The sequence below is a fragment of the Erythrolamprus reginae genome, chromosome 3, assembly GCF_031021105.1.
Source record: "Erythrolamprus reginae isolate rEryReg1 chromosome 3, rEryReg1.hap1, whole genome shotgun sequence".
Taxonomy (NCBI): domain Eukaryota; kingdom Metazoa; phylum Chordata; class Lepidosauria; order Squamata; family Dipsadidae; genus Erythrolamprus; species Erythrolamprus reginae.
In genome coordinates, this window is record NC_091952.1 from 17,718,546 (window position 1) to 17,738,331 (window position 19,786).

General features: G+C 43.9%; 1 protein-coding gene across 4 annotated transcripts in view; it reads left to right on the plus strand.

Moving 5' to 3' along the window:
• Positions 1-17,335, plus strand: part of LOC139163638 (serine/threonine-protein phosphatase 4 regulatory subunit 1-like) — a 56,776-nt gene extending 39,441 nt beyond the window's left edge. For all 4 annotated transcript variants that reach the window (XM_070744559.1, XM_070744556.1, XM_070744557.1 and 1 more), the window contains 4 exons: positions 221-341; positions 565-699; positions 4,763-4,904; positions 13,933-17,335. In XM_070744559.1, coding sequence (XP_070600660.1) covers positions 221-341; positions 565-699; positions 4,763-4,904; positions 13,933-14,087 — 553 coding nt within the window. In that variant the 3' untranslated portion in view covers positions 14,088-17,335. The remainder of the gene's footprint in view (positions 1-220; positions 342-564; positions 700-4,762; positions 4,905-13,932) is intronic.
• Positions 17,336-19,786: the final 2,451 nt, after the last annotated feature.

Below are 19,786 nucleotides of genomic sequence, written 5' to 3' on the forward strand. Positions count from 1 at the left end.
TGAGCAGTGTATATTTATCTTGCTAATAAAGCAACTCTGGGCAGCTAACATATCATAATTGATCTGTTAATGATTCTTTAAGCAGAAAGTATCAAAGAAGCCACTGCAAAATGCTGAATTCCTAATGATATTCCTTAGTAGTGTTATTTTCCAGACTTAACTGTATTTTCAGCTAAAAGCTAGAACGTATATAATTAATTCTTTTCCCTTTTTCTTTTAGGCAGCTCATCTTGATACTTGAACTTTATAATCCCAATGATGTGTATGACCACTTAAGACATATTGCACTAACACTCTGTTCAGATAAAGTTTCGGAAGTCCGGTGGATCTCCTTCAAATTGGTAAAGCACCAGTCTATCTCCTTTTGTTCTACATGCAATAGACAATTGGGCTTGACAAGTAGAAACCTATTTCAGCATTTCCCTCTCTCAAATGTCATAATAATCCTATTTATTTATAGAGATTCACACCAGACAAATGTGTAGTGAGTGATACTTGCAGTGGGAATTGTATTTTATAGCACTGCTGTTCCTGCTTCTGCTTGATTCTTTGATATTTTTGCAGGCCGTAGCAATACTTCAGAAATTCTATGCATACAATGCAACCTCTCTGGGATTAAATTTCATTAATGAGTTGATTATGAGATTCCGCCATTGTTCCAAGTGGGTTGGCCGGCAAGCGTTTGCTTTCATCTGCCAGGTGAGTCTGAGTCTTGCGGCATCTGTGATCTGACCAAAGAACAGAGCTATCTGATGCAATTTTGATGTTAAAGATAATCGTACCTTAAGTCCCCTATGTGAGAAATTTGACTTGAAATTTGAAGAGACAATCCTTAACTTTAAAACATGCATCTTAAGAAAACTTGCTCATGTTATCTAGGCTCAAGTGTGTAACCAAGATGAGAGCTTTGAAGGAAACAGCGGCAAACTACAGTGGTACCTCTACTTAAGAACTTAATTTGTTCCATGACCAGGTTCTTAAGTAGAAAAGTTGGTAAGAAGAAGCAATTTTTCCCATAGGAATCAATGTAAAAGCAAATAATGTGTGCAAACCTATTAGGAAAGAAATAAAAGCTTGGAATTTGGGTGGGAGGAGGAGGAGGAAGAAGAGGAGGAAGATAGTCGCTGCCCAAAAATTTCTGCATTGGCAGAAATTTATTCCCTCTCAGAGAAAGGAAAATGCTTCCTTCGCTCTGGACAGCCAAAACCTCCTTAAGCGCCACTGAAAGGCTCCTCTGGCAGCCCAGAAAAGCCCAAGATGGTCGAGATTAAAGGGGGAATGCCAGGAAACTGGCCGGGCCTTCGTGCCGCTCTCAAATTTCCTGGGAAATTTTTCCAGGCTTGGGTTTTTAAGTAGAAAATGGTTCTTAAGAAGAGGCAAAAAAATCTTGAACATCCAATTCTTATCTAGAAAAGTTCTTAAGTAGAGGTACCACTGTACTTCTAAAATACCTTGGCAAGAAAAATGCAGGGAGTTGTCCAGGCTAAGTCTAAGACTTGGACCCCGTTGAAAGGAAGAGGCAAAAATCACTTTCATATACTTCTGAGGTTATTTTCAGCATATAAATATAAACAGGGACACATTATAAAAGTGGGTGATTCCCCCGCCCCTCTTCTATAATTATCTTCACTAGTTTATACCTTCCAGTAGTCCTCAAGTTGCAATAAGAATTTATGTCGCTAAGCATTGTGATCCGAAAGCATGACACATGTCTGCATTGCTTACCAATGGCAATCACTATTTGGCTGTTTAATTTTTTAAAAAATCAAGTTTTTATATTTCTAGATAAAACTTTTGCTAAGGATTGAAGGAAATTCATATTGTACCAAGCGATTTATTTTCTGGCTTTGTAAGGCTAATTTGTCAACAAATAGCTTAATAACTCTTCATTTCATAGCTTCTGTGGGCATTGTGAATGCTACAGGAGTCAGAACACCTTCCCCCAGCTGCTATTCTATAAATTGTGGTGCATTGAAATTAAGTCTGTACTTCATTAAACAAAACACCTCGTACTTTTTTAATAGGCCATGCTTACAGTTTCTCAGCCTAAGCTCTTTTGCATTAATATCATGTGAAGGGGATTTTGATATAAGGTTGTGTTAATATCAAAACTGCAAAAAAGATAAAACTTCCTTCTGAGTATCAAACAGATCTTTCATACCCTGCATGAAGAAAGTTAAGGAAGTCTTTAGTTCCTTGTTCTACATCTAATGATTTTTTACGTAATTGTACTATTAAGCATTTTAGCCTATGCAATATTAATATTACTGAACATTCAGTACCATCCCTGTGTTGTACCATCTGTCTATGGAATGGACTGTGTTCTGCTTTTTAGGCTATTTTTAGAAGTTTGAGGGTGCAAGATAATTTGACTTGCATTGTGCACATGTTAGAGTGCATAGATCAACAAAACCTCTCTGCAAAGTTAAGCAAGAAATTAGCTATTTTGGATGTAACTGCTGAGTAGAGTATCCGGCTGTTTTGCATCTTTAGCACATCTAAAAAGACCTGTTAGCATGTCTCAACAAACAGATATTGTTCAAATCATATATAAAATCTATGTCTATAGTCTGACATGCTAAATCTGAATAGACGCAGACAGACACATGGGAGTACATAGCATATCACAATTGTTAAATCTATGAACATTAGCTTGTCAGTGATTAAAATACAATGTATTTTAGTTTCTAAAATAATCTTTATTGGTTATATATTAAAAAAACAACATAATATATATATATATATAACATATATAACAAGGAAAAAAATCCAACAAAGCAAAACAGAAAAATGATGACAAATAAACAATAAAATACAATTTCCATAGTGTGATGTAAATGGTAAACATCATAAAAAGGATAGTAAAACAACAATTTAAAGCATTTTTACTACATAGAGTTTGTTCATAGTAACTTATCAATAGTTTCGGCCGACCAGGAAGGACGTCTTCGTGACGTCAAAGCTCCGCCCATGGAATTCCCTATTGGGATTCCCCACCTCCTTTCCAGCCTCCAGATTGGCCGAAAACGCCACCGCCGATCGCAAAAACGGCACTCCGCTGAGCGCCGCCACACGGCTGTAACCTTCCGAAACAGCCGGGCGCTTCTCGGCGGCCTCCCGAACCCGAACTTCCGGGTTCGGGTTTGGGAGAATGCCGAGAAGCCCCCCGGCTGTTTAAGAAAGTGACAGGCGGGCGGCGGTGCTTCTCGACGGCCTCCCGAACCCAAACCTGAAAAGTTCGGGTTCAGGTTCGGGAGAACGTCGAGAAGCCCCCCGGCTGTTTTAAAAGGTGACAGCTGGGCGGCGGCGCCCAGTGGAGTGCCATTTTGGGATTCCCCCCCCTTGCACGCATGAATCGCTTTTACATTGGTTCCAATGGGAAACATTGTTTCGAGTTACGAACTTTTCGCCTTACGAACCTCCTTCCAGAACCAATTAGGTTCGTAAGATGAGGTATTACTGTATATATAAATATATGAAATATATTATTATTTGTATCTTCATAGTATAATTTACACTTTTTTCTCATTCTCTGTGAGTGAATCATATGTAATTGGTAGTCAAGCGAATCTCCATACATTTATAATGTTACCTTCCAAACCTTCCACATATACAATAAATTTGTCAACCCTATTGTTGAAAGATGAATTGCGACTTGTTGATTTAAATACTATTTAAAGCTTTCGTCCCGTTTTAGTTTTGTTCATTCCTTGTATCATTCGAATGATTTGAATGATGTATTTTATTTTTTATTAAAGGCAGCATATCATAAGGATAATTAACTTTTCAGCTGTAGTTATAGTAATACATTTATTTGCAACTGTAGATTTTAGCAAAATTCATATAAAATTGCAATAATCCATATCAGTTCACTTGATCCCCCTCTAAATAAAGGTAGCCCTCAACTTACAACCAATTGAGCCCTAAATTTATGTTGCTAAGTGACAAATCTGTTAAGTGAGTTTTGCCTCATTTTACGGCTTTTCTTGTTGTATTTGTTGAGTGAGTCACTGCAGTTGTTAAAGTGAATCTGGATGGACTTTACTTGTCAGAAGGTTGCAAAAGGCAGTGATCACATGACCTCAGGACACTGTAACGGTCATAAATGTGAGTCAAGCATCTGAATGTAAATCACATGACCACAGGGTTCTGCAATGGTCATAAGTGTAAAAAATAGCAATAGCATTTAGGCTTATACAGTAGTAACTCTAGATACGAGTTTAATTCGTTCCAGAACCGAGCTCGTATGTCGATCAACTCGGATCTTAAACGAATTCCTTTAGACTTTGTTTTTCCCCGCCGAGATAACCAGAAGCAAGGATTCTTGCGCCACCTAGTGGAAGATCGGCTCGTATCCCGAATTTGAGCTCGGGTGTCGAACAGAAATTTCGCTCCTGTCGTGGCTCGTAACTTGGAATACTCGCATGTGGAGCAGCTCGTATCTAGAGGTACTACTGTATACCGCTTCACAGTGTTTTATAGGCCTCTCTAAGCGGTTCACAGAATCAGCACATTGCCCCCAATTATTTGGGTTCCCATTTTACCCACCTTAGGAGGAGGGAAGGCTGAGTCAACCTTGACCCTGGTGAGATTCAAACTGCTAAATTGCAGTCAGCTGGCAGTCAGCAGAAGTAGCATGCAGTATTGCATTCTAACCACTGCACAGCTCTGCTCATAAGTCACTTTTTTCAGCGCTTGTTGTAACTTCAGAGGGTCATTAAGCAAACTTTTGTAAGTGCTTTTTCCTATTTTCTGACTGAAGGCAGTAGTTGAAGAAGAATGCATGCCTGTGGACCAGTTTGTGGAACACCTGTTGCCCAGCCTTCTAAGCCTGGCTTCTGATCCTGTGCCAAATGTTCGGGTTTTGCTTGCCAAAGCATTGAGGCAAACATTATTGGAGAAAGGTATGTTTCATCCTTTTGCAGGCAAACAGATTTCAAATGTAGTTGAGTTTGGTCATTATGTAATAATGCTAATACTTCTCTTTAAAATTATATAATCAGAATAAAACTGGAAGGGACCTTGAAGGTCATCTTGTCCAAGAAGACCCTATACTATTCCAGACTGATAACTGTCCAATCTTTTCTTGGAAAACCTACAATTTCTGAATATAGATAATGCAAAACTTAAGAACAAAAGGATGAGTTTCAGATGCCATAACATTGCTGCCCTATGCTCTCCTTCTACCAAAAATTTATGCTTACATGAGCTGGTTAAACTCATCTGGCCAAGCTGAGCTCCCTTAATCTGAATTAGATTTTTGGTTCATCTAAACCCAGTATTGTTGAGCTTAATTAGCAATGACTTATCTGTAATTTCAAGAAAATAAATTTTCTACTTTACTTCCAACTTCTTATTTTTTGTTCATGCATTATGCACAATGACTGGTGACATGGGCAGGGTAGAAATTTAATAAATAAATACTCTTAAGCTCTTTACAATAAGCGAAACATGCCGTACAAAAACTATTTCCCCTATCATGATCCTGCCTTCCACAATCTCAGCAAACAGTCAGATTTGAAAAACAACAAATAAGATCACCAGAAGTCATCTGGGATTTTCCTGATTGCAAGTGTGTTTTCTGTCATTGATTTGTTGAATCTGTGTAAGTGCAGATTTGCTTATTGGTTATCCTGAGTCTTCTGATATATTTAAAGCGGAGAGTGAGTAAGGTGTGGTACAGAATAAACTTGTCAGTGGTAGCAAAGTTGTGGAGGAGTCATCTCTGTAAATGACAGCCCCTTTCTTACAGCATAGCGCTTGCCAGCCAAGCAGTTTGAAAGCATGCATATCTGAGTAGATAAATAGGTACCACTTTGGTGGGAAGGTAACAGCACTTCATGACATCATACTGGCCACGTGACCATGGAAATGTCTTCGCACAGCACTGGCCAAATGACCTTGAAACGGAGATGAGCACCACCACCAAGAGTCGGCAACCACTAGTGGAATAAAATCCACAGGGACTCCTTTTTACAACATAGTACAATAACAGACTTTTGCTGCAATTGCCAATAAAGCTGTAGGCTGCATAAACAGAGGGATAGAATCAAGATCACGTGAAGTGTTAATACCACTTTTATAATTCTTTGGTTAGGCCACACTTGGAACACTGCATTCAGTTTTGGTCACCATGATGTAAAAAAGATGCTGAGACTCTAGAAAGAGTGCAGAAAAGAGCAACAAAGATGATTCGGGGACTGGAGGCTAAAACATAAAGAACGATGGCTGGAAGTGGGCATATCTAGTTTAATGAAAAGAAGGACTAGGGGAGACATGATAGCAGTGTTCTTATATCTCAGGAGTTGCCACAAAGAAGAGGGAGTCAACCTACTTTCCAAAGCACCCGAGGGTAGAACAAGCAGCAATGGGTGGAAACTACTGCATTTTTCAGAATACAAGACACACCAGAATATAACACCTTAGTTTTTGGGGAGGAAAATAAGTGTGTGTGTGTGGGGGGGGGGAATCTGCCTCTGTCTATCAGCATCCATCAATATTCATCTGACTAGCTTCCTTAGCAAACAGCCTGGTCAGCTTCAGCACATTAGCCTGGTTTGCCCTGAGTATCTCAGGGACCACCTTCTCCTGCACAAATCCCAGCGACCAGTTAGGGCCCACAGAGTGGGTCTTCTCCGGGTCCCGTCAACTAAACAATGTCGCTTGGCGGGACCCAGGAGAAGAGCCTTCTCTGTGGCGGCCCCGGCCCTCTGGAACCAACTCCCCCCAGAGATTGGAATTGCCCTCACCCTCCTCGCCTTTCGTAAGCTTCTTAAAACGCACCTCTGCCGCCAGGCACAGGGGAACTGAGATACTCTTTCCCCCTAGGCCTTTACAATTTTATGCATGGTATGTCTGTATGTATGTTTGGTTTTATAATAAGGGTTTTTAACTGCTTTAATATTGGATTGTTATATGCATACAAATCCAATAAACAAACAAACAAACAAACAAACAAATTGGCGGATGGATCGGCCTCCCAGAATACCCCCAATCTGCTTTTTCTTCATTGGTTGTGAGCGCACACTAGCTACACTTGCAACTTGGTGAGGCATATACGCTGCTTCAAACATGCAGCTGATCGTCAGAGTGCGCTCCAGTGGGTACAACAGGTGAAGTGCGGAACCGGTCTAACAAGGCAGCAGCTGTTCCAGGTTGCCATTGTGTCCTCTGCACCGTCCTTTTTGCAGTTTGCAGTCTCCAAAAGCTCGCTCTGGGAGGGGCTGCCTTTTCAGCCTCCAAAAGCTCCGTTTTTGGGGCAATGGTCTGTGGCCATCCCTGCAGCCTGGAACAGGTATAAAACGCGACATGCGGAGGGGGCCGATGGGGTGGGCAGGGCTACATTCGGTGTATAAGACGCAGCCAAATTTTCACCCTCTTTCAGGGGGAAGTGCATCTTATACTCCCAAAAATACGGTAATCAACGAGAGAAGCAACTCAGAACTAAATTTCCTGATAGAACAATTAATCAATGGAACAACTTGCCTCTAGAAGTTGTGAATGCTCTAACTGGAAGTTCTTAAGAAGAGGTTGGATAACCATTTTTCTAAAGTAGTGTAGGATTAGATAGACCGTTGAACTTACCTGAACGGTCTTCTCGATGCACTGCAAGGAGAGTCCAGGGTGGGTTATTCTCAGCCTGATTGGCTGGGACTGAGTTCAATTTAAATAATTAAATAATAGATAGATAGACAGGCACCGCCCCCCTCTAGCCCTCCAGTCTAATATATACGAAGGAGCAGTAATGCAAAAAAAAACGTTTTATTGAACTATAAACCCCTAACTGCATAAAAAACAACTAGAACTGTGACCCTGGTCCCAAGCCGGGCGGGTCTGGACTCTCCTTGCAGTGCATCGAGAAGACCGTTCAGGTAAGTTCAACGGTCTTTCTCCAATGCACTTGCAAGGAGAGTCCAGGATGGGATATACCCAAGTTACAGTCAAGGGGAGGGAGATGGCTGGACCAGGGGCGCTGAAAAGGAGCATACCCCCTGCAGAACCCTCCTCCCAAAAGCTGCCTCCGCAGAGGCAAAGGAGTCAATCCTGTAGTGTCTTATAAAGGTGGATGGGGCCGCCCAAGTGGCCGCTCGGCAAATGTCTTCTAGTGAGGCCTGTGTCCTCCAGGCCGAGGACGTGGCCGCACTTCGGGTAGAGTGACCTGTGATTCCCTGAGGGGCAGGAGTGTTCTTAGCGATTTACGCCTCTGAAATACAATCCCGCAACCAACGACTAATTGATTGAGGGGACACTTTCTTCCCCATCGTCTTGGTGGAAAAGGAGACAAACAACCCCTCGGAGACTCTGAATTCCTGAGTCCTACGTATGTAGATCTTTAGAGCTCGTCTCACGTCCAGCTTGTGCCACCTGAGTTCAGAGGGATGGCTGCCATGCGTGCAGAAGTTCGGTACAATGATGTCCTGTGATCTATGAAAAGAGGAATTCACCTTGGGGATGAACGCCGGGTCTAATCTTAACACTACCCTGTCTGGATAAAACCTACAGAGGTCCTGTCTGGTTGACAATGCTACCATCTCTGAGACTCTCCTGGCTGATGTAATTGCCACCAGGAATGCAGTTTTAATCGTTAGAAGTCTCAGGGGTATCTGTCTTAAAGGTTCAAATGGAGGACTAGTCAGTGCATGTAGTACCAAGGGCAGGTCCCAGGACGGAAACCTATGGACCGTAGGAGGTTTCAAATTGGTCGCCCCTCGCAGGAAGTCCCTAATCCAGGGGTGTCTCGAGAGGGGTCGGTAGTAATCCTTGCCCAGGATAGTTGACAAGGCCGCTACGTGACGTCGAAGTGTGTTTGGGGCAAGGCCCTTGTCTAGGCCTGCCTGTAGAAAGGAGAGTACTATCAGAGTCGAAGCTTCCTGCGGGTCCACCTGTCTCTGCTGGCAGAATTCGCTGAATGACGCCCACGTTGCCTGGTAAATCCGCCGGGTAGAAGGTCGGCGGGCCGCCTGCATGGTGCTGATGACCGCATCCGGCACGAGCTGGGTCTTCAGATATTCCCGCTCAAGTGCCATACGGTCAACTGCCACCAGTGCGGTTCCGGGTGTGTCATTGTTCCTTGTGTGAGCACTATTCGTTGGTCTGGAATCCTCCAGGGAGCTGAGATCGACAGTTCCACCAGATCGGCAAACCAGATGCGTCTCAGCCAATATGGGGCCAGCAGGAGGATCTCCGCTCGTTCCACTAGTAACTTCCGAACTACCCTCGGTATCATGGGGACCGGCGGGAAGGCATAAAGCAGAGCAGTTGGCCAGCGCTGGCGAAATGCGTTCACTCCCTCCGCCCCGGGGGAAGGGAAACGGGAGAAGAAGCGGGGAAGCTGGGTGTTGTGGGAGGTTGAAAACAGATCTAATACTGGCTCGCCGAACCTCCTGATAATGTCCTGGAAGATCGTGGGTTCCAGGTGCCATTCCCCGGGATCTAGAGTCTCACGACTCAGCCAGTCCGCACAAACGTTGTCGATTCCCGAGATATGTTCTGCTGAGAGTGAAGCTAAATTGGTCTCTGCCCATTGAAACAGGAACTCCGATTCCGCCATTAGCCGATGAGACCGTGTTCCCCCCTGCCTGTTGATGTGGGCTCGGGTCGAAACATTGTCCGTAAGGACGAGGACGTGGCGACCCCTTACCCAGGGGGTGAACTTCCGAAGGGCCAGTGAGACCGCCTTCAGTTCCAAGAAGTTGATATTGCACTCCTTCAAATCCTGATTGCTCCACAGGCCCTGGGTCATCTGAGAGGCAAGATGGACCCCCCAACCTGTTAAACTGGCGTCCGTTGTCACTGTAATATGGTCTACTGGCAGAAAAGAGGAGCCCTTGTCGAGGGTCGCGGACTTCCACCAGCGGAGAGATCTGCGAACCCCGCCCTGAAGTGGCACCCTCCTGTGTAGGTGACTTGTCTTTGTCCGTTGGAAGGGAAGCAAGAACCACTGAAGTGGTCTCAAGTGGTGTCTTGCCCACGGTATGACATCGATGCAGGATACCAGAGTCCCCAATATCTTTGATAGGAACGAAAGTTCTGGGAGTCTCTGACCGTCCAGGTCTCGTAGAAGCCTCCTGATAGAGGCTCGTCTTTCCGGGGACAGAAAGACCATACCCCGGGTGGTATCTATTGTAGTCCCCAAATGAGCCAACCTGGTTGTGGGAGTCACATGGCTCTTGTCCCAGTTCACCATGAACCCATGGCGTTCGAGCGTGAGGATGGTCAAGTTCAAGTCCCGATACGCCTGGTCCCTTGATTTTGCCAGTATAATCACGTCGTCTAGGTACGCCATGAGGCGTACTGATTGTTGTCTCAGAGAGGATGTTAGAACGTCTAAGAGTTTTGTAAGCGTTCTCGGAGCTGAGGAAAGTCCAAAGGGCATTGATTTGTATTGAAAGTGGGTCCCGCCCAGGCTGAACCGAAGGAATTGCCTGTGTGACGGGTAGATGGGGACGTGTAAGTAGGCCTCCCTGAGGTCTATTGATGTTAGAAAGTCCTCTTGTCTTATTGATGCAAGAATAGACCTCAGAGAGTGCATCCTGAACCTTCTGTATTTTATATAAAGGTTCAGCTGACGCAAATTCAGGATCATTCTGACCCCTCCGGAGGATTTGGGGACAAGGAAAACGAGGGAGTAAAATCCTTTGCCCCGTTCCCCCGGGGGTACTTCCTCTATGGCCCCTATCTCTAGTAGATGCGAGACCTCTTGACAGAGGAGATGCCTTTTCTGAATGTCCGAAGGTATACGACATGTGAGGAATCGATGAGGAGGGGGGGTAGAGGAACTCGAGCTTTAGGCCCTGAGTGACAGTGGCTGCTGCCCAGGCGTCTGAAGACGTAGTGGTCCAGGCCTCCGCGAAGTGGGCTAGTTTGCCCCCCAACGGGATAGGGCTTGAAAAGTCATTTGTTCTTTCTGAAGCCCCGACCTGCCCCTCGGAATGGACGGCGTCCTTGATAGGACCTATTGCGGTCTTGTGGGTTAGACCTGTCTGACCGAAATGAACCCTGACTGAAGGAGCCCTGAAAGTACGGCCTCGATGTCTGGGAACTACTCGAGGAGGGCTCTGAACGAAAGGGCTGGCGTCTCTGGTAGGGAGTGAATCGTCTGTCCGGTCTCTTGGACTTGGGCATAACCTTCTTCTTATCTTTGTCCTCGACCAAGACATCGTCGAGGACCTCCCCAAAGAGCTTGTTCCCCTTAAAGGGAGCTGAGGCCAGGCTCCATTTAGATTTAACATCCGCCTGCCAGCTGCGCAGCCATATGAGCCGGCGGGAGGAAACCGACGAGGCCATGGCCCTGGCCGCAAATTTGGCAGCATTGGCTGTGGCGTCTGCTGAGAATTCAGTGGCTGCCAGGACCTTATTAAGATCCTGGCGAAGGCGTCCATCCTCGGGATCCACTCTCGATTGAAGATCTTTAATCCAGAGGAGGGTTGCTCTGTTAAAGAACGAGGCCGCAGAGGAGGCCCATATGGCCCAGGCTGCCATCTGGTGTGTCTTACGCACAATGTTCTCGGCCCTCTTATCCTCTGCCCTTAACCCCTCCTGGGACTCTGAGGGAACCAGGGCATTGGACACCAAACTGGTGACCGGTTTGTCCACCGTCGGGAAGGTCAGCAGATCCTCCATCTGCTGGTCAAAGGAGTAAAATTTGCGGTCCAGGTTGGAGGGACCTTGTGCAGCCGCCGGGTACTCCCAAGGACGCTGTATAGTTTCCAAAAAGAGATGGGAGGAAGGGATGTTTACCGTTTCTTGTTTGGGCAATACAAAGAGACCACCGGTAGCTTGTGTAGGAACTGCGGGATCCGATCGCCCCGCTTCCCCCGCCTCCTCGATGGTGAGTTTCGCCTTGTTAAGTAAGACCCTAAACAGGGCGGGTTTAAACAGTCCAGTAGGGGCCGGTTGCTCTGGGGGTTGTTCATCCCCCGACAGTTCATCTTCCCTATCGCTGTAGTCCCTTTCCAACGAGTCATCCTCCTCCATAGATCCGGTCAACGAGTATGACTCTGGAGCAGTCCATGGATCTCTGGTTCTCACTGGGGGTTGACCCCCTGTGGCCTGCTGCTGGTGAGCTCCGGTCTCAACACCCTGGGCAAACGCATTGGCAATCAAATCCTGCAGGGTCTAAGGCATGGCCTGCCATGTATCTTGGGCATTTCGCAGTCCTGCCGCCGTTGGCGTGAAGGTAGCCTGCGGTGGGCCATATTGGTGAGGGACATAAGCCTGGGGCTGGGGATTGCCAGTCCACATGTTTTGTTGTCTCCCCCAGGTAGGAGCCTCGTGGGCAGGAAGGGTAGGTCGGTCAGGTGACCAGTCTTTTTCAGATGCCGAGCCTGCTACCCCTGGGATAGGGGAGGCTGGCGGAGGTGAAGGACCAAAGGCCTTAACTGACAAGGAGGCCTGCTTTTGTGATGCCTCCAGCTGTTTTTCAAGGGCTTTAATTCTTTTTTCGGCCTCTCTAAGAGAGGAGCCCTGCGAGGCCTTAGGCTTGTGGCTCTTTTCCTTGGGGGTGTTGGGCCTAACATTGGCATTGGCCTCCTCCCCCACGTGAGTTGGAGCCTCTGACATTATGCCTGTTATCACACTCACGGTTAATTGTAAGCAATGAGTCTGGAAGGGAACTGCCACGAGTGAATACTGAAGCCTCCACAAACTCTGAACAGCGAAGAAAAATTCTTGTCGGTTTAAGCTCCAACTCCTAGTGCGCTTGCGTGTCGCCCGGCTAATTTGGGGCCTGCGGAGGGCTCCGTAACAGGCAGAGCCGACTCTCCAGCAATCCGATTGGTCCTCAGGGGCGTCTGCAGACGTTGCCCTGGCAACCGCCCCCTCATTGGTGCGGGGGGATCTGGCCCCGGCTTATAAGCCGACCCGGCACTTTGAACGTGGGCGGGAACCTCTGCCGAAAACGGCAGAATCATTGGGGCGAAAATGGCCGCCGGAGCGAAAAAAACGGGCGGGAACTCCTCCCTACGTTCCCGCCCTGCCGCCCCCCCAATATGGCGGCGTTCCCAGAATTCGTTCCCTCGCCGGTACGTCTCATGGGGGGGGGTCTCGCCTGAACGCGACTCTTCGGGGCTATCTTGAGGCTTCCCAAGTCTTCTTGCGGCATATTCGCCCTGGGGGGCAGGCCCCCCATGTCGTCAGCCGACCGCCTTCCTCCGGGCACTACCGCGGAGGTTAGCAACCCGGGCGCTCCCTTCAGACCCTCGAAATAGTCTCTGTGGCTTGTGCCACCGACTATGGGAGCTGCAGCTCAGGGGGGTTAAACTCACGGAGAGCAATAACCCCACGCTGCTTCACTTGAAGCCACCCCGATGTGCCTGAAAGAGAAAGAAAGAGAAGAAAAACATTAGATGAATACATTCAACCTTATTAAACATCATACAATTTATTAAAAATTCACACAATAAATCAAGTGTGACAGAGGAAGAACTCAAAGTCCCATTACTGCGACTGAGTTTTTTAGACTGGAAGGCTAGAGGGGGGCGGTGCCTGTCTATCTATCTATTATTTAATTATTTAAATTGAACTCAGTCCCAGCCAATCAGGCTGAGAATAACCCATCCTGGACTCTCCTTGCAAGTGCATTGGAGAATTATTGGATTTATATGCCGCCCCTCTCCGCAAACTGATCTCCTGTTGGACTAGAAGACTTCCAAGGTCCCTTCCAACTTTGCTATTCTCTTCCCTTCCCTTCCATCCCATCCCGCCCCACCCCTCTCCCTTCTCCACTCCACTAATTTTGGTAGGCTTTTAATAACCTGAACACGTCTATGCTTTTCCTTGCTATAAAGACTGAGTACTATTTTCATTTTCTATTTCTTTTGTTTGTTCACCTTGCATTTTATTGTTGTTTTTTCATGAGACTCCCCACAACTTTTTTTAAAAAGATAAATGACTGCTTTGATGCTGAATAATATTCTCCTATTAATTCCTTAGCGTATTTTAGAGGCGTTGGGAACCCTCATCTGGACGCTGTGGAAGAGACGGTTTTGGTTCTCCAAGCAGATAGGGATCAAGACGTTTCGTTTTTTGCCACCATCAAACCAAAACTCAGTAACATGCATATCACGTTACTTGAAAAACAAAATTAACATTTTCTGTGCATGTGGTCTATGAAATTACTATTCAGCTAACAAGTTCCTGCTGTGACTACTAACCAACGTGGTGGAAGAGGACTCTTATCAAGGAAATAATGCAATTTGCAAGAAAAGGCCATGTTCTTAATTCTGTTAATTAAAGTGAGAAACATGTTTGTCCTTTTATGTACATACGCCATCTTGATATGAAATATTTGATTTTTTATTTTTTTTATATATAATTATGTTCTTTTATGAATACAAGAAATAATGCTTATATCTATCAAACATCCAGCTATGCTATACGTTCATATGTGAACGTGTGCATATTTGCAGCTTAAACATCATTCCACAAACTAAGAATATGCCTTTTAAGAGCATTGTTGGTGAACCTAAAATACATGGCCCTCTTGCTTATTTTGTTCTTAATTGAGCCAGCGGCATTGCCATTTTATTGTATTACATTATTTAAAGCCTGAAAATGTGCTCTTTGGTAAAAAGTTAAGAAAACAAATCTGTAACTTGAAAAAAGATAAATTAAAAGTACAGATTAAGGTGATGGCAGACACCTTCATGAACATTAGCAGAGTGGGAAATTAAATGAACTATTTGTCCTTCCTATTCACCTCTTTCTCTTGCTGGTGCTAGTATGTGTTCTGATGAAAACTGCTGTTTTCAAATAGTTACATGTGAAGAAAACTACATATTCTCTAGGGTATATCAGAGGAGCCTGATGCTTGGGCCTACAAACCGTTAGATTTCACCGCAGGAATAGGGCTGACATATTTTGGGGAGTTTCTCAACATTTGCTCAGTAGAAGGAAATTAGAATTTTCCCTTAGGAAAAAGAAGCTAGGGATATGACTTAGCATAAGTCTGAAGTTCCAAGAATTGAGTGCGCACACTGGGGATATTCTTTTTCCCCAGGATTGACAGAAAATTCAGTATGATTTTTTTAAATCTAGCAACTGTATAACTTTGTATTTTTCTCTAATTGCGTGTTCCATGACCAGCTATTTCTGAAGGTTGGGAAGACCTTCTGAAACAGCTTTCTCCTTAGTGTGGGAGGATCTCCATTTAGAGGGCAAATACCCTGATCTCTCCAGGTGCATAAGAAGTCATACTACTTAGACCAACCTTGATCCCTGAGCTTCTTGCTGAAGTTATGAATAGAGTAAAATAATGGTTTTTCTTACTGCTTTGGACAAGAGAAAAAAAAATGAAAAAAATTAAATATTGGGGGGGGGAAAGAAAGGCAAAAGGATAGATCAATATTTATCTCGATTTTACATTGTTAAAATAAAGTAATACATTCAAGAGATTTGGAAAAAACAAACCCCATCTGTGACGTGTTTCCCAACCTTTGGCACTTTCAGATATTTGGGCGCGCTGGCCGGGGAATTCTGGGAGTTGAAGTCCACATATTTAAAGTCACCAAGGTTGAAAACAGTGGTCTGATGAAAGCTGCTGGACATAACCTTTCCAGAATAGAGATTGTACTATGAGTCCCCTAGCTCTAGATAGATAAGAACATTTAATTTATACAAAGAATTTATTAGGTGCACTAGTGTAAGAACTAAGCCTCCCAAAACAGCCACTCTTATAGCATGATTTGTTTTGCAGAACAAAAATGCATATGACATAGGCACCTTCTAGGAATCATTCATGGAAATAAATGATCATTGCTTGAGTTAATGTTTTTTTAGTTACGGAACAAAATTCTTAAGATGTTTTTATATTGTGTATTGATATAGACATAAGGTTTTTAATCCCAAAAAAATCTATAAGGAAGATTTTAATTTTGGGATAAGCATAGAGGAATCACTTTAGAAAATATGTAAAATATGCTTTGTTGCAAGCCTGATTATTTAGCTAATATCTTAAATGTCCTTGTTACAAATAAGTAGTTGTCCTGTGTATTGTCCGTTTGTGTCTTTTTTAAAAACAAAATGACAATGATTTAATTTATTAGAATTGTTTAACACATTTTGGACACAATGCTGTGAAAGATTGTGTTCCAGGTTGCGAAACAGTTTTTAGATTTTATAATAATCTTATTTACTTTGCAAGTTTCTAAAATGTTTTTTGAACATCTAAAAATAGGTCTTTGGTATTTCAGTACAAAAACGTGTAAACTAAATTCTGCAAGCTGATTCTATATTTAAGTGTTTGAGCAAGTTTTAAACAAAATGCCTCTTCAATGCAAATGATTTTTTAATGTCTGCAGTTACTCTGCAGTGACAGTTCTTTTGTAGTTTCGCTATCTTTTTCTAACGCTAGTATCCTACAGATATTTTAATAGTTAAAAATTTTCTAAAAAATGGTTCAATTTTTGCTTCTGTAAAAAGCTCCTTTTTTCATCACCATGTTTTTGAATGCATGTAGAAATGTCTGGAATGAACTGTATATATAGTCTGCTGTTTGATGGCCATGTTAATTTTAGATTAGATTTATTTCACACACTATCCAACTAAATATCAAAAGCACATATAGAGGAAGTTGGTGTAGTTTTCATGAAAATAATTTAATTGGCATTATTTATGCATGAGTAAATAAATGGTTGAAAATTTTCACTGAAAGGACAAATCAAACATTTCATTAATAATTACTACCTTTTCCTACACCCGAGGGTTTTTTTTAAAAAAACCAACAATTTTCTTTTTGTTAAAAAAATTGGTAGATTTTTTTTCAAACTCCATAGTTGCATGCTGTAGAGGAAGGAAAAATTCTTGACACTCCCATCTTGATTTGGTTCCCCATATATTTTTGCATTGTTTGGGTTAAATAATTGCATCAACACCATTCATTTCACAATGGCTTTTAGGCCCACTTATAAATCAACACTGGGATCTGTGCAGTAGGGTAGTCATAAAAACTGTTTACCTGTAATAACAACTGCATGACAGGGAGATGGTACCTTACAGGTTACTTTGTAGGTGAAAAGACACCAACGGGCACTGGGTGATAGTCACATACTCTTTTTCAAATAACGTAAACTTAATTAAACCTCACAGTGAGTTAAAGCCGATGCACAGTCACCTCTTCTTACAGAAGCTGCATGGATTTCATTTTGAAATCAAACCTGGTGTTTGACATAGATACAACTCTTTAGTTGCAGTTCTGCGGTAGTAGCTCACCCTGTAAAGAACGGTGGTTAGAATCCAAATAGTTGGATAGAGTCTGAATGCGCCACTGATTTTGTAAGAATCTGTGTAACTTTCTATTCTTATTTATATCAATAAATTCCACCACTGTTTTATCAAACTCTTATTTATTGTACTCTTTATTACTGCATATTCTTTTCGAACATTATTTAGCATGCAAACAGCACAGCATTAATCAGCATTGTATATTATTTATTTATATCCCACAGTCGGCAAAGCAGTGGAAGTGATGTGCCGGTGTCTGGAGGCTGTCAGGGTCTGGATGGGTGTCAACAGGCTCAAACTCAACCCTGATAAGACAGAGTGGCTGTGGGTTTTGCCTCCCAAGGACAGTCCCATCTGTCTGTCCATTACCCTGGGGGGGGATTACCGTATGATCCCCTCGGAGAGGGTCTGCAACTTGGGCGTCCTCCTTGATCCACAGCTTACTTTAGAACACCATCTTTCGGCTGTGGCGAGGAAGGCGCTTGCCCAGGTCCGCCTGGTGCAGCAGTTGTGGCCCTATTTGGACAGGGAGTCCTTGCTCACAGTCACTCACGCCTTCATCACCTCAAGGTTCGACTAATGCAACACTCTCTACATGGGGCTACCTCTGAAGAGTGTTCAGAAACTTCAGATCGTGCAGAAGGCGGCCGCGCGAGCAGTCATGGGTCTTCCCAGATACGCCCATGTTTTGTCCACACTCTACGGCCTGCACTGGTTGCCGATTAGTTTCTGGACACAATTCAAAGTGTTGGTGATGACCTATAAAGCCCTACATGGCATCGGACCAGAATACATGACGCACCGCCTTCTGCCACATCAATCCCAGCGGCCGATTAGGTCCCACAGAGTTGGCCTTCTCTGGGTCCCCTCGACTAAACAATGTCAGCCTAGGGGAAGAGCCTTCTCTATGGTGGCCCCAGCCCTCTGGAATCAACTCCCCCCAGGGATTCGAACTGCCCCCACCCTTCTCCCCTTCCGCAAGACCTTGAAGACCTATCTACATCACCAGGCATGGGGCAACTGATGTATCCCCTTCTCTTACCGTTAAGTGTAGTCGATGCTTGGAACAAACTTCCAGCAGACATGGTTGGTAAATCTACAGTAACAATTTAAACATGCCTGTGATAAACATATATTCATCCTAAGATAAAATACAGGAAATAGTATAAGGGCAGACTAGATGGACCATGAGGTCTTTTTCTGCCGTTAATCTTCTATGTTTCTATGAGTTATGTGTGGTTATGACTGTTACACTATTGATTGTTTTTAAGATAGTGGGTTTTTAGTTATAGTTTTAACCATTAGATTTGTATTGTATTGTTTTATTGCTGTTGTGAGCTGCCCCGAGTCTTCGGAGAGGGGCGGCATACAAGTCTAATAAATTATTATTATTTATTACTTTTTAAATAAACTGCTCAACATGGTGAACATATCTAATAGATGTAGTCCTCAATTACGACCACAATTGACGCCAAAATTTCTGTTGCCAAGTGAGAAATTTGTTAAGTGAGTTTTGCCCTATTTCATGACTTTTCTCATCACATTTGTTAAGTGAATCACTGCACAGTCTAACTTAGTAACCTGGTTGTTAAGTAAATCTGGCTTCCCCATGGACTTTGCTTTGCCAGAAGGTCACAAAAGGGGATCACGTGACTTAGGGACACTGCAACCGTCATAAATGTGAGACAGTTCTCAAACATCCAGGTGTAAATCACTTAAGATGCTTCAATGGTCTTATGTCATCTAGCTGGCTTTCACAGCTATCTTGTGGCTATAACTCATTTCTCACTTGACACCTTAACCCAGAGGTCCCCAAATGTGGCAACTTGTAAGACTTGTGGACTTCAAATCCCAGAATTCTGTTGGAGGATTCTGGGAGTTGGAAGTCCACAAAAAACAACAACAGAGTTGGAAGGGACCTTGGAGGTCCTCTAGTCCAACCCAATGCTTGGCAGGAGACCCTTCACTTCTTCAGACAAATGGTTCTCCAATCTCTTCTTAAAAACGTCCAGTGTTGGGGCATTCACAACTTCTGGAGGCAAGCTGTTCCAATGAATAATTGTTCCGTCAGGAAATTTCTCCTTAGTTCTAAGTTGCTTCTCTCCATGATTAGTTTCCACCCATTGCTTCCTTGTTTGACCCTCAGGTGCTTTAGAGAATAGCCTGACTCCCTCTTCTTTGTAGCAAACCCCGAGGTATTGGAACACTGCTATTGTGTGTCTCCCCCTACTCCTTCTTTTCATTAAACTGTCTTAAAGTTGCCAGGTTTGAAGACCTCTGCCTTAACTACTAGACCAGGTGTCAGCAACCCACGGCTCTGCAGCTGCATGTGGCTCTTCCATCCCTCTTCTGCAGCTCCCTGCCACTCAAAATATGCATCACAACTGCCAATAAGTGACGACTGCACGCAATTTATTCAGCCTTTTGACCCGGTAGGCCAACCATGGATAATTATGTTTTTTTATGCATGGAGTTAAGGTAAAAAACAATATATGCAGTGTTAGCTTCATTTTAAATGTCGAAATGGTTTTGTGTTTGTGGGAAGCGGGTCGAAATGGCTCTGTGT